Raw genomic sequence first — 17,988 nt, 5'->3', positions numbered from 1 at the left:
GCGTCCTGAATGATTACAGCCACTAAAAGTCTGACGTCCCAATGAGAACAAAATCACTAATGTTACAGTTTTTAAGAAGGAAAAAGAAGCTGACACTTTTACACGCTGGTGGGCCAAGCTGAATGCCACACCTCGGCTCACATGCACTTCATGTTTTTACATCACAGTGAGCTCACTGGGCAGTCTGCCCCGTTCATTCAGGATGGGCTTACTCACTGTTAAATTAACGGTTTTAAATTATTCAAGGCACCACTGACTAACCTATGACAGCACCCATTTTCAGTAGGGACGTCCTTAGCTCTGCAGCACGCTTTCGGGACTCACAGCTCTGGTGCACTGGTCCAAGCTTCAGCGCCCAAATTGTGAACAGGTGCACACTTACCATGCTCACGCCTCTCTTACAGTGAAATGCGATCAGGGAGGTGTAGTTGAAATGCTTGTCTGCTAGGCAGGGAGTACTACTTTCAAAATTCAAGTAAACTTCATTAGCTATGGGGTTGAGTATCGGAGGTCCTGTGACTCGACCAATATCCTAAGCAAAGAAAAAAAAGCAAACAACATTTCAGGAAATTGTTCCCCGTGTTAGCGGAATAAGAGCTAATACAGAACTGCAAATATACAAGCTCATCTGTTTTGAAACCGAGTAGCATCTAAAGAAACTCGGTTAACGGCAACTCACTTGACAAGTCTTGATAATAAGCTGCTTGGCAGAAACTTCAGTTGGCCAGCGGTTATCAGTTTCCATCCTATAGTTTATAACATGATTCTATTTCTTCTTTTTTTTTTTTTTTAATGTTTTATTTTTGAGAGAGAAAGAGAAAGACAGTGCCAGCAGGGGAGGGACGGAGAGAGAGGGAGACACAGACTTCAAAGCAGGCTCCAAGTTCCGAGCTGTCCGCACACAGCCCGATGTGGGGCTCGAACCCACGAATCACGACATGACCTGAGCTGAAGTCAGACACCCAAGCAACGGAGCCACGCAGGTGCCCCACAACAATTCTACTTCTAATCACGGTCAATTTTCAAAGACTCCAGGCAACAAGAATTTCTCTCTCCAGTCAAATCAAGAATGCTGCACCGTCTTCTATCACCTGATGGTGTAAGGCAGAAACCCACATCTCTGCCCCCAGCTGGCTCATCTCATGCCCACCACTGCACTGGGATTGCCCGTTTCCTCGGCAGTGCCCCTCAGTACATCCTCAGGGAGGGCACAGGAGTGTGCCTCATGACACGATACTGCTTAGCACAGCATCTGACACACACTGGCTGCTCAATAAATAGTTCTGAGCAAATAAACACATGAACGAAGGAAAGCTGAACAGCCAGGAACGGTGTGTGTGTGCGTGATGAATGTGTGAGCGAGCCGCGATGCTCTCGTTCACCACCATGGAGCACATTCAGGCCACAACTCCTGCTCCACGTAGAGAACTTACTACAATTTTTAGTATCTGAAAAAGGGTAGCCAAGCAGGAAAACACAGCAGATCCGACCTCTCAGAAAGTGATTCACACAAGGGTACCGATCTGTACCGATCTAAGATTTGGTTCACCAGGCCCAACGTTTCTCACAGAGCTACGGACTTTGTGTTAAATTCGTATCACGGCCAATTTCTCCCACCCGCTCCCGACATTTCTTCCCAAATGCTGCAGATACCATCCATTTTTAAAAGGACATTTATGTATCTTACAACAAGACTACGTAAAGCATACAGATAAAAGTATAGAAATTGACCCTTTTGGGGCGCCTGGGTGGCGCAGTCGGTTAAGCGTCCGACTTCAGCCAGGTCACCATGTTGCGGTCCGTGAGTTCGAGCCCCGCGTCAGGCTCTGGGCTGATGGCTCAGAGCCTGGAGCCTGCTTCTGATTCTGTGTCTCCCTCTCTCTCTGCCCCTCCCCCGTTCATGCTCTGTCTCTCTCTGTCCCAAAAATAAACGTTGAAAAAAAAAAAAAATAGAAATTGACCCTTTTGAGATGCATCTCAAATAAAAAAAAAAAAAAATGTAGCAATAAGGGCTCCTGGGTGGCTCAGTCAGTTGAGTGTTCGACTCTTGATTTTGGCTCAGGTCATGATCTCACAGTTGGTGAGTTTGAGCCCCGTGTCGGGCTCTGTGCTGACAGCACGGAGCCTGCTTGGGATTCTCTGTCTCCCTGTCTCTCTGCCCATCCCCCACTTGCTCTCTCTCAAAAATAAGCACCAAAAAAGGTAGCAAGGATTTGATAAAACCTGAAGATAATTCATGCAAGTAATTTTTAAAAAGCCAAAGCAATACTAAAAAGGGCTAGTTTGAGACCAAAACTTTCAAGGCAGGGTGGTATCCAGAAATTAGCAAATCTGCTCTTGCCCTGAATAATTCATTTTCCAAAAAAAGCACTCACAGGTCATAAGCATGTTCTTCACAGAAGACGTGCACTTCAAAGAAAGAAGCCACGCCTTCTCCATGTTCTTTCTTGCCACTTTACATAAAAGTTTCTGGACCAGGGTCAACCCGGAGACTCCGAACACGATACGAGCAGCCCGTGTATCCCCATGTTCACGCTGTCTTCCACAGCTCAGAGACTCTCTGGCCGCGGTCAGCAGCTGCCAGCTCAGTGCCCAAATCCTGACATCACCCTTCCCCTGCTGGTCCCAGAACACACACAGCCCCAGCTCATCTCTCCATTCTTTGTGCATAACCCTCCACTGAACGCAAGAAACACGACGCGGCAGTTACGGTTAAAACTCTCGCAAAGCTGGTCTCCACCTTGAGTTTCCCATACTCACTATGGGGGCACCGTCAACGGGAACCTTGCACACAGCTGCCCCGGCAGGACAAGGCACCCCGTGCATGGGGTTCAGAGGCTGGCAGATGTTGATGTAGAAATCGGGGCCGGTGTCAGAGGTGTCGTCCTCGCTCTCATCATACGCCTCGTAGCCCCCCGTTCGGTGGATGAGTGGGGACAGGTCAATAATGGAGCTTCCGTTCCTCACGGAGCATTCCGTCTGTCACACAGGGAAGACCTCGCTGGAGTCTACAGTGGCATTCTCCTAATCTCCACTCAGTTACCCACAGGAATTTAAAAACTGAACAGAAAAAAGCATGGAAGATGGATCGATGTCCCCGAATTCTCGGTTATAGAACACTGGGCACCTTCAACCGTTCACTGTCACGACGACCACGGCTGGATAAAAGATGCTGGGTACCCACGGGTGGGAGGGGGGCCGGGGGTCGGTGAGCTACAGTGGAACTCGTGACAGAACCGGGGTCCCCCGGGCTGCGGGCAGCCCCAGGCGTCAGGCAGGCACTTCTCAGAGGCCACACGCGCCCAGCCCCAGACTCACCACCTGCTCGCAGGCCAGAGGCGTGTGCCAGGAAAAGAAGAGCGTGCACGTCTGCTTGTCGAGAGAGATAAGCATGGGCCGGTTGGTGGGCCCGGCCTCAGGCCTGCACACGAAGCTGATGACGCTCTTGTAGGTGAGGCCGGATTTGGACGGACACGGCGACCCGTCCTCGTACACCAGCTGTAAGACCTGGTCCACGTACGTCAGCCTCTTGTTCGCCTTGCCCACGCTGATCCTGGTCTGCCCAAAGCAGGCCCCTGCACCGGACGCAGAGGGGGAGGAAAAACACACCATTAGGGATTCAGATGACCGGCCTTCCGAGGACCGCTTTCTGCAAATGCAGATGCTTAAATCGGAGCTAACGCTCAGAATTCTGAGCGTCCAATGTGGTTTCGACAGGTGTCACGTCTCTCACATGTTGTCACGTGGCCACACGTTTCCCCCACGTGAGCGGACTGTTACGGCAGAGAAGGTGATCGACCTTCGGATCTACTCTTCTCTTCCGGCACAGGAGTGCGGAGGTCGGGACAACCTCCGGGCAGGGACAGCCGGGCCACAGCGGGAGGCCGCGGCACTTACCCACGCCAGGAGAGCAGTTCTCGTTCTCCCCGCACACGCTGATGTACACGAGCCCCTTCTCGCTGTATGCGGCCGTGTACCCGGATTTGCCACTTAAAGAGCTCAGGTCAAACAGATGTCCTACGAGGGAGAGAGGGGACGGACGCAGTGACGCCAGGTCGCGTGGACTCAGGAGGCCCGCTGCCAGCATCCTCACACACATATCACGGTGGCCATCAGGGCTTCTGACGTCTCTCCAGGAGTCCCCTCCGCCCCCCTCCTCAATCACAGACGTGGCCCTAAAAGTGCCCCTGGCCAGCTAGGCTAGATCATGAGGCTGCAGTCCCCAAGTTTATGGGATGGCTCCTCTTGACCCGGAAGATAGCGGCTCCACAGCCTCCCCCTCCTCCCCCCGGGCTGGGCCACAGCAGCCAGTAGGGTTGTGGTGGGATGCGGGGGGACCTGATGGCACCCCTCCCGCTGCCAATGAACCCACACCTCTCTGGGGCCCAGGCACGGACATTCAGTCGAGGTCTCCTAGCTGTCCCCACGTTGCCACTGGAAGGTTAACAAGGAGACTGACTCTGACAAATCCGCAAGCCTACAGCTGGTGTGACTGGCACCCTGGGAAACAGGAGTCACGGACCGCAGCATGGCTCTCAGGGAGAGGGGCTGATCTCCTCACCGAAGGAGAGCTCTGAGTAGACCCAGGGGGGGGGCCCAGACGCCAACGGGTACGCACACGACAGAATGCGGCTGCCCAAGGCTGTCTGGCTCCCCGGCTTCAGGTTGGGTCCCCCACTATGGGGCACTGGTGACTGGCAGTGTCCCTCATTGTGGGGGTGGGTGACTGTCAGCATCCCTCCCTGTGGGGTAGGTGACTGACGGGTGGTGTCCCTCCCTGTGGGGGTAGGTGACTGACGGGTGGTGTCCCTCCCGATGGGGGTAGGTGACAAGCGGCATCCCTCCCTGTGGGGGTAGGTGACTGACGGGCGGTGTCCCTCCCTGTGGGGTAGGTGACTGACGGGCAGCGTCCCTCCCTGTGGGGGTAGGTGACCGACGGGTGGCGTCCCTCCCTGTGGGGGTAGGTGACCGACGGGCAGCGTGGCATCCCTCCCTGTGTGGGCAGGTGACCGACGGGCGGCGTCCCTCCCTGTGGGGGCGGGTGGCCGACGGGCGGCGTCCCTCCCTGTGGGGGCAGGTGACTGATGGGCGGTATCCCTCCCTGTGGGGGCAGGTGACTGACGGGTGGTGTCCCTCCCGATGGGGGTAGGTGACAAGCGGCATCCCTCCCTGTGGGGGGGTTGGTGACTGGCGGTGTCCCTCCCTATGGGGGTAGGTGACTGACGGGCAGTGTCCCTCCCTGTGGGGTAGGTGACTGACGGGTGGTGTCCCTCCCTGTGGGGTAGGTGACTGACAGGTGGCGTCCCTCCCTGTGGGGGGGTTGGTGACTGGTGGTGTCTCTCCCTGTGGGGGCAAGTGACTGACGGGCAGCGTCCCTCCCTGTGGGGGGTTGGTGACTGGCGGTGTCCCTCCCTGTGGAGGTAGGTGACTGACAGGCGGCGTCCCTCCCTGTGGGGGCAAGTGACTGACGGGCGGCGTCCCTCCCTGTGGGGGGTTGGTGACTGGCGGTGTCCCTCCCTGTGGAGGTAGGTGACCGACAGGCGGCGTCCCTCCCTGTGGGGGCGGGTGACCGACGGGCGGCGTCCCTCCCTGTGGGGGCGGGTGGCTGACGGGCGGCGTCCCTCCCTGTGGGGGCGGGTGGCCGACGGGCGGCGTCCCTCACCTGTGGCAGGGTTGGTGACCTGGCAGTTGTCGTGCACATTGCTCCTCACAGGACAGGCGGCGGCTGTGGGCCAGGAGAAGGTGTACTCACAGTCCTCCACCGCGCTGATGAACATGGGCCTGGAGTTCTGCGAGCAAAGGACAGAGCGTTGCCAACAGGGCAGGTTTTCTACAGGACGTCACCCTACGCCAAGCAGCAGCTTCTCCGCAGCACCACGCAGGACGCGCGGCAGCGTCTGCGTGGGGTGAGGGCACATTTCGGAAAGCCAAGGGTGGAGACCCGTTCCTGGCGTTTCACCGGGGGCTTAACACGTGCAGAACAGGTGAGACGGACCCAGGGCTGGAAATCTGCTAGGGCGCCCACGGACACTTCCCCACAGCTCGGGCTGGGAAGGAGGGGCGGAGGCCCCGGCGGGCGAGGAGGCCTGGGCTCCGGTGCGTCAGGGAAGAGTAAATGGCTGATAACGTTGTGAAAAAGAAAGGACCTCAAAATCTGCTACTGGAGGCAAAAAAGCCCGCCAAAGAACGAGCCATTTATTCTACCGACCCTCCGCGCATCCCAACGCTTCTGCCGCCTGGCCACAGCCCACCTGCAGCACAGGGCACGGCCTGGGCCACCGCGCGCACAGCCCCTCGCGGGCCACCCCCGCGTCCCCACCCCGCGTCCATCGGCTCTCTTCTCTGCCCTGAGCCTCTGCCCGGTTACGGAGCTGAGAGTATCTATCGGGGCCCGGGGGTCCAGCCCCAGTGGCTCACATGCCTAGTTTCCTGAGGAGGAAGCCTCGGCTGCTGCTCCCTTAAGAGGGCCGACCTCTGGCTCCTGGGGCTCCCTGGGCTCCTCCTATCGCTGCCGGCCAAACAGCTAAGAGAGCGGGCGCCCTGTCCTAACACGGAGTGTGCTGGTCCCGCCTGTCCGTATTCCTAAACTATCTACAACCCTAGTCTCACACAACAGCACACGGGGCTTCATCTTGAGCTCACGAGTGGAGACGTTCCCGTGGCGAAAAACAGTCCCGAGAAACCGTTCATTCAGCCCACATCTGCTTACCTACACACAGCAGCCCGTCGGAGACGGGCACGGTCGGCAGAAACGAGGCCGGCCCCCCTCTGCCGTGCCCCTACCGCACCCCGGCAACGACGCGTGGCACCCTCTTACCTCCTCCAGCTCACTTCGGTTTGGCAAGATGGGAATAGCCCACATTATTAATGGGTAACCAGCTTAGGATGGTTAAGTAATCAAGCAAGTTGCACAGGCAGGAAGCGGGCGAGCTGCCCTGAACAGAGTTTGTCCAACCTTCTGCTTCTCCCGAGCCACGTCCGTGAAGACACAGGGCGGGCTCTCGAATACTAGTTTTCTCCACAGCCTTTGGGGAACCTTTGGGGAACCACACTTTAAACAGAACCAACAGGGGCGCCTGGGTGGCGCAGTCGGTTAAGCGTCCGACTTCAGCCAGGTCACGATCTCGCGGTCCGGGAGTTCGAGCCCCGCGTCAGGCTCTGGGCTGATGGCTCAGAGCCTGGAGCCTGTTTCCGATTCTGTGTCTCCCTCTCTCTCTGCCCCTCCCCCGTTCATGCTCTGTCTCTCTCTGTCCCAAAAATAAATATAAACGTTGAAAAAAAAAAATTTTAAACAGAACCAACCAACTCTGAAACTAGAAATGCCAGGTCAGGCATGCCAGAAGCCAGAGAAGAGAGGTGCCCCACGAGCCGCAGGGCTGGGGCAGGGCTGTTGTGCGGGGGCAGCCTGGGCCCTCTGCTCACATCCCAAGGGCAACAAGACAGTCTCACTGGCCCTTGGATTCACGCTGCCCGCAGAGCACCAGGGACTGAGAAAGCCGTGTCACTTACGACTTGGCTCTCACTGCAGGTGAATCGGATGGTGGTCGACTTCTTCCGAATCTGGTCTGGACACGAGTCCCCATCAACGTACTTCAGGATGGTGCTGCCGTCTTTCCACTGTGGCCCGTCCCTCACCCGGCCGAGGTTCACGGGCTTGGAGCTGCCCAGGAGACACACGGCCGCTTCCGGAGGGCATGGCTCTGTGAGACAAGACACAGGTAAGAGTTACCTCCCGTGATTCTCCCGTCTAGAATTTATCAGGCAGGTAACGTCAGACACGCCACGTATTTGATGCCAACGGCGAGTCCAGAATAGCTCTTTCTCTTTCACGTAAGTGGCACGACAGTGATATCACAGGACTTCTCAGTTAAATGCTGTTTTACCATAGATGGAATGGCGGAGGCATGGGGTGCAGGGAGATTCCAAGGTTCAACAGCCTAAATTATTTCTGAACCCCAAATACGATGCAGCTGAACTACCTACATGAAGCCAACAGAACATTTTTGACAGCCGGCACTCATATACCATCTTTAAGAGTTACCAAGAACTCTGCCAATTTCCCGGTCCCCAAAACGTCTGTGCCATCTGCCCAGGTAAAGAACTAGTCCCACTTCCTGGACTGGGAGCCACACAAAGTGAGAAGGGGACCCATGGCCTTAGATGTAAGGACCACCCACCCACATTCCTCTCAAGAAACACAGAAAGCACACACCCGATCTCTGTTTCACACCCTGTGTCTCCTACCCCACTAGGAAATATCCGCCACCATGACCATCTCCACCTACCTCTAACCCTTCACGATCAAACAAAATTACAGTGTTCCCAGCAGAGTCTCCAATGCTGATTTATCCTGGACCATCCCAGGGATCAGTCATTAGCCCTTAAATAATTCCTCCTGCCACCCCATGGCCAAAGCACTCGCGTGATGTCAAGGGGGGGATGCACTTTCAAAGATTCCTGCTCCCACTTGATCTTCCCCCAAACTGACCACAGGCCAACAGCCCACCAAGAGTCCTCTCTCACCCGAGCCAGCCTGGGGAGACAGAGACTTGCAAACGTTGATGAGGTAGTGCTCAGTGGCCCCTGTCCTCGTGACGGCTTCCCAGTTGTCACTGTACCTTGCCAGCGACGAGAGGTCGAAGGTGTTGCCAGCCGCGTCTCTGGAGGGAAGAGAGCACTGCCATTAGGCTCGCGTGTATTCAGGGTGCGCACTGAGCACTCGGTCTGGGAAGGACCAAGGATCCAAGGTGCAGTCTATGGCTGACGTCCCAGGACTCCGATCTCACCCCGGGACGGAACTTCACCCTGGACCTCTCCCACCACCTCATTCAGCAAAAGTCTGTATTCACCCAGAAAAGAGCAGAGACCAAGCCTGAGAAGTGCTCCCCACGCTCAAGCCAGTGAGAGGACAAGAGCAAAGAGCCGGCCACTCAGAGCTCCCTCGGGGCCAGCTGCCTGCTGTTGGACCCCGAGGAGACCAACGGCCACTGAGATAAAAATGAACTGGTGTCGACGCTTCTCGGGCTGAACGTTTACTTACTACACAAATCCCAAATAGAACCGTTACTGAGGGCCAGCCCCACACCGGTGAGGTGTTAATGGTGAGCAAGACACACGCTCTGTCCCTGGGACACACCAGGTCTGGGTGAAGACAGAGACGCGGTCACAGATGGCACTTGACGAGGACTCAGGAGATAAGAGAATGGAAGCATTCATTCATTCGTTCACAAGACAGGTGCTAAAACTGAGGGTACTGTACTGAGCAAAATGGATGAAAACCACCTGTCTTGTGACACAGAAATGACCAGTAGAAGGAAAACACGATAAACAGAATGAAAAAAAAATTTTTTTTAAGTACACAATATATCAGATGGCAATTAAAGCCGAAGAGAAAAGTGAGGCAGGGAAGGGCGATGTGAGGTTTGGGGCCGGTGGCAGAGAAAGACTGAGGTTTTAGATGGCACGGTCAGAGAAAACCTTATTGACAAGGTGACCTCCTTTACACACGTTTGCGCTCCTATAAATGCATTACAATATGCACGTATAAACTTCCATTTTAACCGGCGATTCCATTTCCCTTTGATTTCATTAATTCTCTTAAAAACTGTGCATTGGGGCAGCTGGGTGGCTCAGCTGGTTGAGTGTCTGGCTCTTGGTTTCAGCTCAGGCCACGATCTCACGGTGCGTGGCACCAAGCCCCGCGTTGGGCTCTGCACTAACAACACAGAGCCTGCCTGGGATTCTCTCTCTCTGCCCCTCCCACGCTCATGCACTCTCGCTCTTTCGAAATAAACAAAAAAATAATAAAAATAAAAACTGAGCATAAATATATTTGGTGGGAAAGGTTTCATGCACAAAAATAAGACTCTTTGTACACAAATCTCAGAAAGCAGCAAACAGTCTCCAGTGGCACAAAGAGAATAGCTGAATGAATTAGGCCTATCAGAAGGATAGTTCACGCCCATTAGAAATGAGAAATGCAGGGGCGCCTGGGTGGCTCAGTCGGTTGGGCGTCCGACTTCAGCTCAGGTCACGATCTCGCGGTCCGTGAGTTCAAGACCCGCGTCGGGCTCTGGGCTGATGGCTCGGAGCCTGGAGCCTGCTTCCGATTCTGTGTCTCCCTCTCTCTCTGCCCCTCCCCCGTTCATGCTCTGTCTCTCTCTGTCTCAAAAATAAATAAGCATTAAAAAAAAAAAAAAATTAAAAAAAAAAAAAGAAACGAGAAATGCATTTGTTTCATGTGAAAATGCTTAAGAAACATTAGCTGGAAAAGGTAACATTACAAAACAAATTCTGATTCAAAGTTGCTAAACACATATTACTGAATGTATGCTTTCCCACATTACTAAAACTTAAAAAGTTGTCACTTTACCCAGATAAAAGGAGAGAACACAACAAAACAGGGAAGGAAAACATGGAAATGACTACACTTTCCCCTAGGGCTGGATGCTGTAAGTCTGTGACCCTTTTCAGGTGGATCATCACAGAGCAGAAGTGACAGTACGTCCCCCAACCGTTGAGAACCACAGATGAAACCTCCAGGGACGGGACACAAGATGCCTATTTTGCAATAGCTCCAAGGGCAACCGCTGAAATGCACACACAGTAGAGGCCTCTCCTTCACCTCAGGAGCTGCCAGTCACCCAGTCCCAGGAGCCACAGGCGACAGAGATCAAAAGAGCCACTGACAGCCCCTGAGAACCTGCTGTCTGGGCACCCCTGACTGTCTCCGACGCCCCGGCCTCTGCACCTCCGCCCTTGTCCTCTCCACGCCTTCTCCCCGCCACACAAGCAGCGTGCCAGGGTGGAGCACAGGCCAGGTGACGTCCCGCTCACTCTATTCCACTCACACTGTGAATCACGCAAGGTTTTTCTTCTGTTCCAATCGCAACCACTTCCCTGTACGCATCTCAGCACAAAATGATCACTGAAACCCAAAGCTGTGAAGGGTTCAGGAGTTAACCTGATCAAGTACTTGTTTGAATATGAAGAAATGAAGGCTTGGAGAAACCACCTAAGCCAACACCCTGTCCCGACCATGAACTGTTAAAACTGCGCGCAGTTCACCAGCCTGTCCAAAGGAGTCAAGAGACACACGGACTTACTTGAATGAACACTCGGTCACGTCAAAAGGTGCGCAGGCATATTGCGTTCGCCACTCGAACACGTAGGAGCAATCCGAGGTCTCCCTGAGAAATACCGGCTGGAAAAGGGAAGAGCGACATATATGTCACGTGGGACACTTCACGTAGTTTATCGCACTTTGAATCTTCAGAATGGAAATAGTAAAGGAGGTGATGTCCGTTAAAATCCATACACGCTGATCAAGGTTTCGACCCATCTTCCATAACTACTGCATTTGCGGTCAGCTGACCAGGGGCCTCTGAAACGCCGGAGCGGAGGCATCTCTCAAAGAGCGGGGCAGCCACGCCCGTGGGCCGTGACCACACTCACCCTCTGCGTGCTACGGTCGCAGTAGAAGAAGATGGTTGTGGAGCGCTGGTACACCTTGTGGCAAGTGTCCCCCCCGGTGTAGTTCATTTTCAACAAGCCATTCTCGTAAGTCAGCTTCTGAGTGAGGAGGCCTGTTCGGAAATGACCAGATTAAAACAAGGTTCGGGGCCCAAAGTCTCCCAGCCACGTCACGTCCCCCAAATAAATCGCCACAAGAGCACGTGTGTCTGGCCTCCCAGCACCGGAGCCTACTCCCTGCCCCACTGCCCCGCAGGAGGAATAAAACCCGGCCTCCTCTTGTCCACGGTTACAGTGTTCTGGTCTCATGGTGGGCACAAGCAGCACAGGCTCTCATCACTAAGAGGATGGCCCTAGGGGCTGCCCACGCACTCACCACCACGTCGCATACTTCTTCTTTTTTTTATGATTTGAGAGAGAGCGGGCGTGTAAGCAGAGGAGAGGCAGAGAGGGGGTGACAGAGGATATGAAGAGGCTGACAGAACAGAGCCCTATGTGGGGCTTGAACTCACAAGTGACACCATGATCTGAAGTCGGACATTCAACCGACTGAGCCACCCAGGCGCCCAGCTACTCCTATTTAAAAGTTCTCGAGCACCTGGGTGGCTCAGTCGGTTAAGCGTCCGACTTCAGCCAGGTCACGATCTCGCGGTCCGGGAGTTCGAGCCCCGCGTCGGGCTCTGGGCTGATGGCTCAGAGCCTGGAGCCTGTTTCCGATTCTGTGTCTCCCTCTCTCTCTGCCCCTCCCCCGTTCATGCTGTGTCTCTCTCTGTCCCAAAAATAAATAAACGTTGAAAAAAATTTTTAAAAGTTCTCAAACTAGTATTACTTGCCCAGCTGCTGAGACGGCATCATGACCAACGGCCTACCCTGTAAGCTATAGCCACACCCTATACTAAATGCATCTCCGCTAACTTGATTCTAGAAAGTACTGGCTACTTCAGCGTGCCCCTGGGTTGCAATAAAGAATCGATAGCTGGAATTGCTAAGTAAGAACAAAATAAGCTCTAGCGACATCTGCCACGATGCATTCTGCTTAAGAAAATCAAGTGAGGGGCGCCTGGGTGGCACAGTCGGTTAAGCGTCCAACTTCAGCCAGGTCACGATCTCGCGGTCCGTGAGTTCGAGCCCCGCGTCAGGCTCTGGGCTGATGGCTCAGAGCCTGGAGCCTGTTTCCGATTCTGTGTCTCCCTCTCTCTCTGCCCCTCCCCTGTTCATGCTCTGCCTCTCTCTGTCCCAAAAATAAATAAACGTTGAAAAAAAAAAATTTAAAAAAAAAAAAAAGAAAATCAAGTGAAATCAGAAACGTGAATATTTCACCCAAAGGCAGCTTTCTTCCTACTCTGGAAAGAAGAAACCTTCAGCATGAACCTTAATATGCGATTCCATTCTTGCACAAAAGCGTAAGAAAAACCCACGGTACCTGCCACTTTGTGAAATCCCAGGGCTCCCCGCTTTTCCTGACACGATGAGATCACCTTGGACTTGTCATCCGTGGAGCAGACGTCTGAGGACAGCTTTCCACAGACCCGGAAATAATAGGTGTACTCCCCAGCACTCACGACCGTGTCATTGACGGCCAGAGGCTTCAGGTCGTACAAGTTGCCATGTCTCGGGTCCTTCACCTCACAGTTGTCTCCTTCAAGAACACACGGGAAGCGAAGGACCACTGCAGTTCCACACGCACTCACTCTCTCGGGCAAAAAGTCTTACAATTTTTAATCACGTGAATACGGTCTTAAAATAAGCATTAAATGCCATTTCCACATCATCCCATCATGCTTGTAACATTACACAAACTGCCTGTCAAACAGCGTTCTAGAAAAGCCTGGGTCACAGGGTGAAGGTCCACTTAACCACACAAAACCTCAAGTTACGGTTCTCACAGGTGAGAAGCCAGTAAGCCGTCACTCCGAGTAGGTGAGGGAAGATGTCCCTGGTGAAGGTGGCAAGGCAGTGGAGTAAAAAACAACTCTAGGATAAGAAATTATCCACCTACTAACAAGCATCTCACGACCGTGCGTGTGGCCATCACTACGGAGTTTTGTACCCAGATGCTGGTTGGAATGTCTGCCCCTTCATCCCTTTGCAGCATCAGTGAGCCGGGTCCCAGGTCTTACCTTCCACTCTGACGACAGGACAGGCTTCCACCGTTCTCCAGACGAACACGTACTCACAATCATCCAGAAGCTGAAATGTTGGTGATCCCTATAACAGAAACCAACAACTTCTGTTTTTATCTTTTTTTTAAGCCAAAGATAGCCACAATACCCAACCTTCAATCTCCGTGAGAAAAATACATGAGCCTTATTAAACGTGTTAAGACCCAGAAAAAAACAGTATGTTCTAGTCAAATGCTACTGAAGGCCTACAACCCATGAAAACACAGCCAAGGGTGAAATCAGAGAGAAGGTTCAGAGGGTGAAGGGAAACAGGAAATGGAGCCACTGACAAGCAGGCCCAGTCCTCACTGACGAGCTCACGCACCGAAGTCTGAGCACACTCGAACATTATCCTGGTCGAGAAGCGCTGGTTCCCACACCTGTCGCCATTGACGTAGACGATACTCAGAGACCCGTTGGCTGCGGCCTGAGGGCTGATCTGTACCACGCCCAGGTTCTGGCTGTTGTCTTCTGATACCAGGCAAGACCCCACTGCGCTGCCTGAAAGAGCCGGGAGTTCGTCCGTCTGGGGCGGGGGACAGCAGGAAGGCAGATGCGACTCGAGTCAAATGCTCACTACTCACCATGACATTCAGGAATATAAGGGAGGGGAGTGCAAACGCTCAAATAGAAAGTTCTCTTTCTCCCATCCGCGGAGGTGTCTACAGCCGCCCAGGGCTTCCTGACTTGGCTTAAGCCGCTCAGATCGTACTCGTTTCCAGCGAGGTCTGAAATACACGGAAACACACGAGCTACCCCTGCTCTCTTGCCAGCGTTAGCACACCGGCACACTGAAGACCAATGATGCACGAACTTGACGTCGTCACTAAGGAATCAGAAGGGCCCAGGAAGCTACAAGGCTTTTCCCACAGACACATACACTGGCTCTGGCCCTCGGAACTGCCCTTCACAACAAAGTACCACTGACGTGGAGGTGCAGGGACCCCGCAAGCACCAGGCGTCCTGGGGACACTGCTCAGCTCACAGAGCTTTAATGCCTTTTAGGTCCTCAAGTAAGAAGCTCTGAATGTATTTTACTTTCTTCCCCTGCGTTTTTTTCTGTTCTTGAGCAGCTTCTGATTACAAAACGTAGCTTAAAACTCTTAATTATATAACCCAGATTCTCTTTCAGAGAAACACCGCAAGTGTGGGTATCAAAGAAGCACAGAACACAAACATGCTGCCTATAAAACACACCACACACGCACACGTGATTACACTTACGCACACATACACACACCCTTGATCCTGGTCCTCTCGGCCTTACCCGTGACCTGGCAATCCACTGGAGAAGGGACACAGGCCAGTGCGGTCTCAAACTCAAAGAAAGTATCTCGGATTCCCCGGCCAGAGTCAATGTCCTGATGCAGGAACTTGGGGATTCCTGGGTAGGCATCATCGTTGCAAACAAAGCGGATGATAAAAGCATCAGCAGTCCCTGGGGAACAAGGGAGGCCAGGTTTTAAGAAACAGAGCAACAGGACAATGCCCCCACTGGGAACAAACCTCACAGCCACCCTCTAAAATGATGACATCACAGCACTGGGTCTGTCTCAAGGGAGCTGATGTCAACTACAGAGTGGCCGTGTTCACTGCCACAGTGACCCACACGACAATGGGTTTACAGGGTGAGCCTGACAGTCCTGCGGTCTCATATTCTAGAAAATATGCACATGCAACATCCTTTCCTCAACCCCAACGCTAGCTAACATCACCGGCTTATTCAACACCACTCGCTAAGTTCCTTCCACACGCAGGAGTGAAAGAACCAGAAGCGATCCCTGCCCTCCTAGGAGCTTACACTCCAGCCCGGCGGCCCCAACACGAAGCACGTGGAATGCAGTCTAGGGCTCGCCAGACGGCGGGAAGTTGATGGAAGGAAAATGCAGCAGGCCCAGACATGAGAGACCCCCAGGTGGTGGGGGTTTTAAGGAGGGGGCTGGCCTCACTGGGAAAGGGACACCTGAGCTGATACCCGAAGAAGGTGAAGAAAGGGACCCCAGGGCCATCTTAAGGGGGGAGCACCTTGGGCAGGGGCAAGAGCAGAGACAGAAGCTCAGGAGGGGAGGGTGGGTGAGAGGGAGTCTCAATGGTTTCAGAAGCAGGAGGTCGGCAGGACTGAGCAAGAAGGGGGAATCCCGTCCCGCAGCCTCTGTGACAGCACTGGCCTCTAGTCCGGGTGCAAGTGGCTGGGAATGGCACGATCTAAACACTTGAACCATCACTCTGTCGAACACAGAGCGCTCGGGGGTGGAGGGTGGGCGAGGGAAAAAACAGGACGACCACCAAAGGGCTCCTGCAGCGAGGGGGACCGAGGAAGCGTGCAGGCTCAGCGGCCGCAATGGGTGAAGACCCCACAGCCACCAGCACGTCATCTCCTGCAGCCATCCACAGAGGTGGCAGGTAATGTCATCATCCCCATCTGAGACAGGAGGAGACCGAACCAAAGAGGCTACACGACAAGCCTGAGGTCACACGGCTTTACATCCCAGAACCGCCAAGGGGCCTAACGTTAGGAGCCTGGGGGAAGGACAGGCACAGGGACCGTCAATAGTGTGGTCCCGACACTTAACAGGATCACACGCGAGGGGCCTGGCAGAGCACAGAGGACTCGTGTGTGCGATGCCATGGCCCAGAGGCTGGAGGGCAGGGGAGTGCTGCATGGTCGCGTACCCTACACGCTCAGGAGGTTCACAGACACGCACAGAGCCACCAGGACACGCGTTAGTGGCAAAATAACCTGGTTCTGAGCTCACCTGTGGAAGGGTAAATAGGCCCCTTGTAGGTCAGAGTTATAAAGCCCTCGGTAGACAGCTGGAGGGTTTTCTCGAGTCCAACCTGCCTTTCTGGCTTCAGATTCTTCAGGTCTTTTGTCTCGGTTTCCGCCTCACAGCCAGAGGCTGGTTTTCCATCGAAGGTGCCACAGGCTGGCATTGTGCCACACACGTTGAACTGCAGGCCGGACAGCAAGAGCCACATGCGTTAACACAGGCCATGTAACTCAGCACAAACAAGAGCCCTAGCAACTCAAACCCTGAGAGGCTAACTAGTTAGTATTCAAGTTACCAATTTACACGTTTGGGCACTTAAATCCAGAAGTTAGTACACAATGCAAAATTCAAAATCCAAATGGCAACACACATAAACTGCTTCTAGGGAATAATAAACACATATTTATTTACACAGCCCCATATCTCTAAATGCCGAAGATGCATTACATAGAACAATGCCCCATCTACAAGAGGGAACATATACGTAGAGCAGACTATGACACCATTTTCAATAGTAGAGAAACTGTGTAGAGTTGAAATGTCAGTTACAAGGAACCAGGAGCAAACATCCCCTGTACTTCCTAAAGACACCGGTATCATTCTATCATGCAAATGAAGCTAAATATGTTCTGTGGTACGAAGACGCAGAAAGGAAAGACTTCTCTACATCTGTTAAGTGTTCACGGACAACGTGCACAAAATCAAGGTCAGCTTTTCTTAAAAGACCAAAGCTTCCTACTCGGGAAACGGCCCATCGGGACTACAGCCAACGCAGGTGCTCAGCAGCCGTGCGGGCCGTGCGCGGGAGGCCGTGGTTAACGAAATTTGGATGTAGGTTCCCTTTCCTTTCTGTGGACTTGCCTGCAAGTGAACCACAGAGCTGAGAGAAGCTTGGGCTTGCTCTGCCAGGCTGTGGGCACCGGCTGTCCTGTGGGCCTGCATCTGTAGGCCCCTCTGATCGGGGGTGTTCAGGCACCCTCGGAGATGTCGGCAGCTTCAGCAGCGTGGGGAGGCCGCTGGGCATATCCGGGGGCCACCGAGCCCGGGAGGACCGGGTGGCAAGGGGACAAAGCCGGGTAGGCGGCTGGTGGGTGGCGCTGGCCTAAGCAGATGGTTCTCCTGGTGGCACCCAGGAGCCCAGACACAGCTGGCACCACCCAATGCCCCTGCTAGCGCACACAAGGCAGAGGCTCTCTGGGCTGCTTCTAGTGTGTTCTTTATAAGGGTTACTATCTTCCAGCGTGTCCTCTATGTGGGTCGACAACGTTCTTGTCTGCTTCTCACACTTACAGGTGGCCATATACACTCGCACCTATTATAAACCTATTATTAACCGAACCCTATAGCAGCAGTTTGGGGCCTGGGGGTGGGTAGATGACCAGCCAAAGTGCTGCTGAGGGACAAACCCTGTTCGGGTATCCCCCCCAGCCTGTGGGACAAGCTGTATGCTCTTCTACACCGACAAATTCCCCTCTGTGTCAAATTCACGTAAGACATTCTTATCCCAACTTCCTGTTCTCAAAGGGTATTCTCTCCTTCCCATGTGGCTGTGCTGCAAAAATTTAAACAAATGTATCTATGTA

General features: G+C 53.7%; 1 protein-coding gene across 1 annotated transcript in view; it reads right to left on the bottom strand.

The window, feature by feature from the left end:
* The window catches only part of IGF2R (insulin like growth factor 2 receptor), a 105,402-nt gene that overhangs the window by 20,043 nt on the left and 67,371 nt on the right, over positions 1 to 17,988 (bottom strand). Inside the window, exons 22-36 of the mRNA XM_043592694.1 lie at positions 16,391 to 16,586; positions 14,902 to 15,072; positions 14,219 to 14,362; positions 13,960 to 14,135; positions 13,593 to 13,680; positions 12,896 to 13,111; positions 11,455 to 11,585; positions 11,106 to 11,203; positions 8,524 to 8,660; positions 7,510 to 7,700; positions 5,663 to 5,789; positions 3,898 to 4,017; positions 3,319 to 3,575; positions 2,761 to 2,979; positions 383 to 532 (exon numbers count right to left, since the gene is read on the bottom strand). Of these exons, the coding sequence (XP_043448629.1) occupies positions 383 to 532; positions 2,761 to 2,979; positions 3,319 to 3,575; positions 3,898 to 4,017; positions 5,663 to 5,789; positions 7,510 to 7,700; positions 8,524 to 8,660; positions 11,106 to 11,203; positions 11,455 to 11,585; positions 12,896 to 13,111; positions 13,593 to 13,680; positions 13,960 to 14,135; positions 14,219 to 14,362; positions 14,902 to 15,072; positions 16,391 to 16,586 (2,421 nt within the window). The remainder of the gene's footprint in view (positions 1 to 382; positions 533 to 2,760; positions 2,980 to 3,318; positions 3,576 to 3,897; positions 4,018 to 5,662; positions 5,790 to 7,509; positions 7,701 to 8,523; positions 8,661 to 11,105; positions 11,204 to 11,454; positions 11,586 to 12,895; positions 13,112 to 13,592; positions 13,681 to 13,959; positions 14,136 to 14,218; positions 14,363 to 14,901; positions 15,073 to 16,390; positions 16,587 to 17,988) is intronic.

The sequence above is a fragment of the Prionailurus bengalensis genome, chromosome B2, assembly GCF_016509475.1.
Source record: "Prionailurus bengalensis isolate Pbe53 chromosome B2, Fcat_Pben_1.1_paternal_pri, whole genome shotgun sequence".
Lineage (NCBI taxonomy): Eukaryota > Metazoa > Chordata > Mammalia > Carnivora > Felidae > Prionailurus > Prionailurus bengalensis.
The sequence above is the reverse complement of the archived record's forward strand: the minus strand, read 5'-3'. Positions and strand labels throughout refer to the sequence as shown.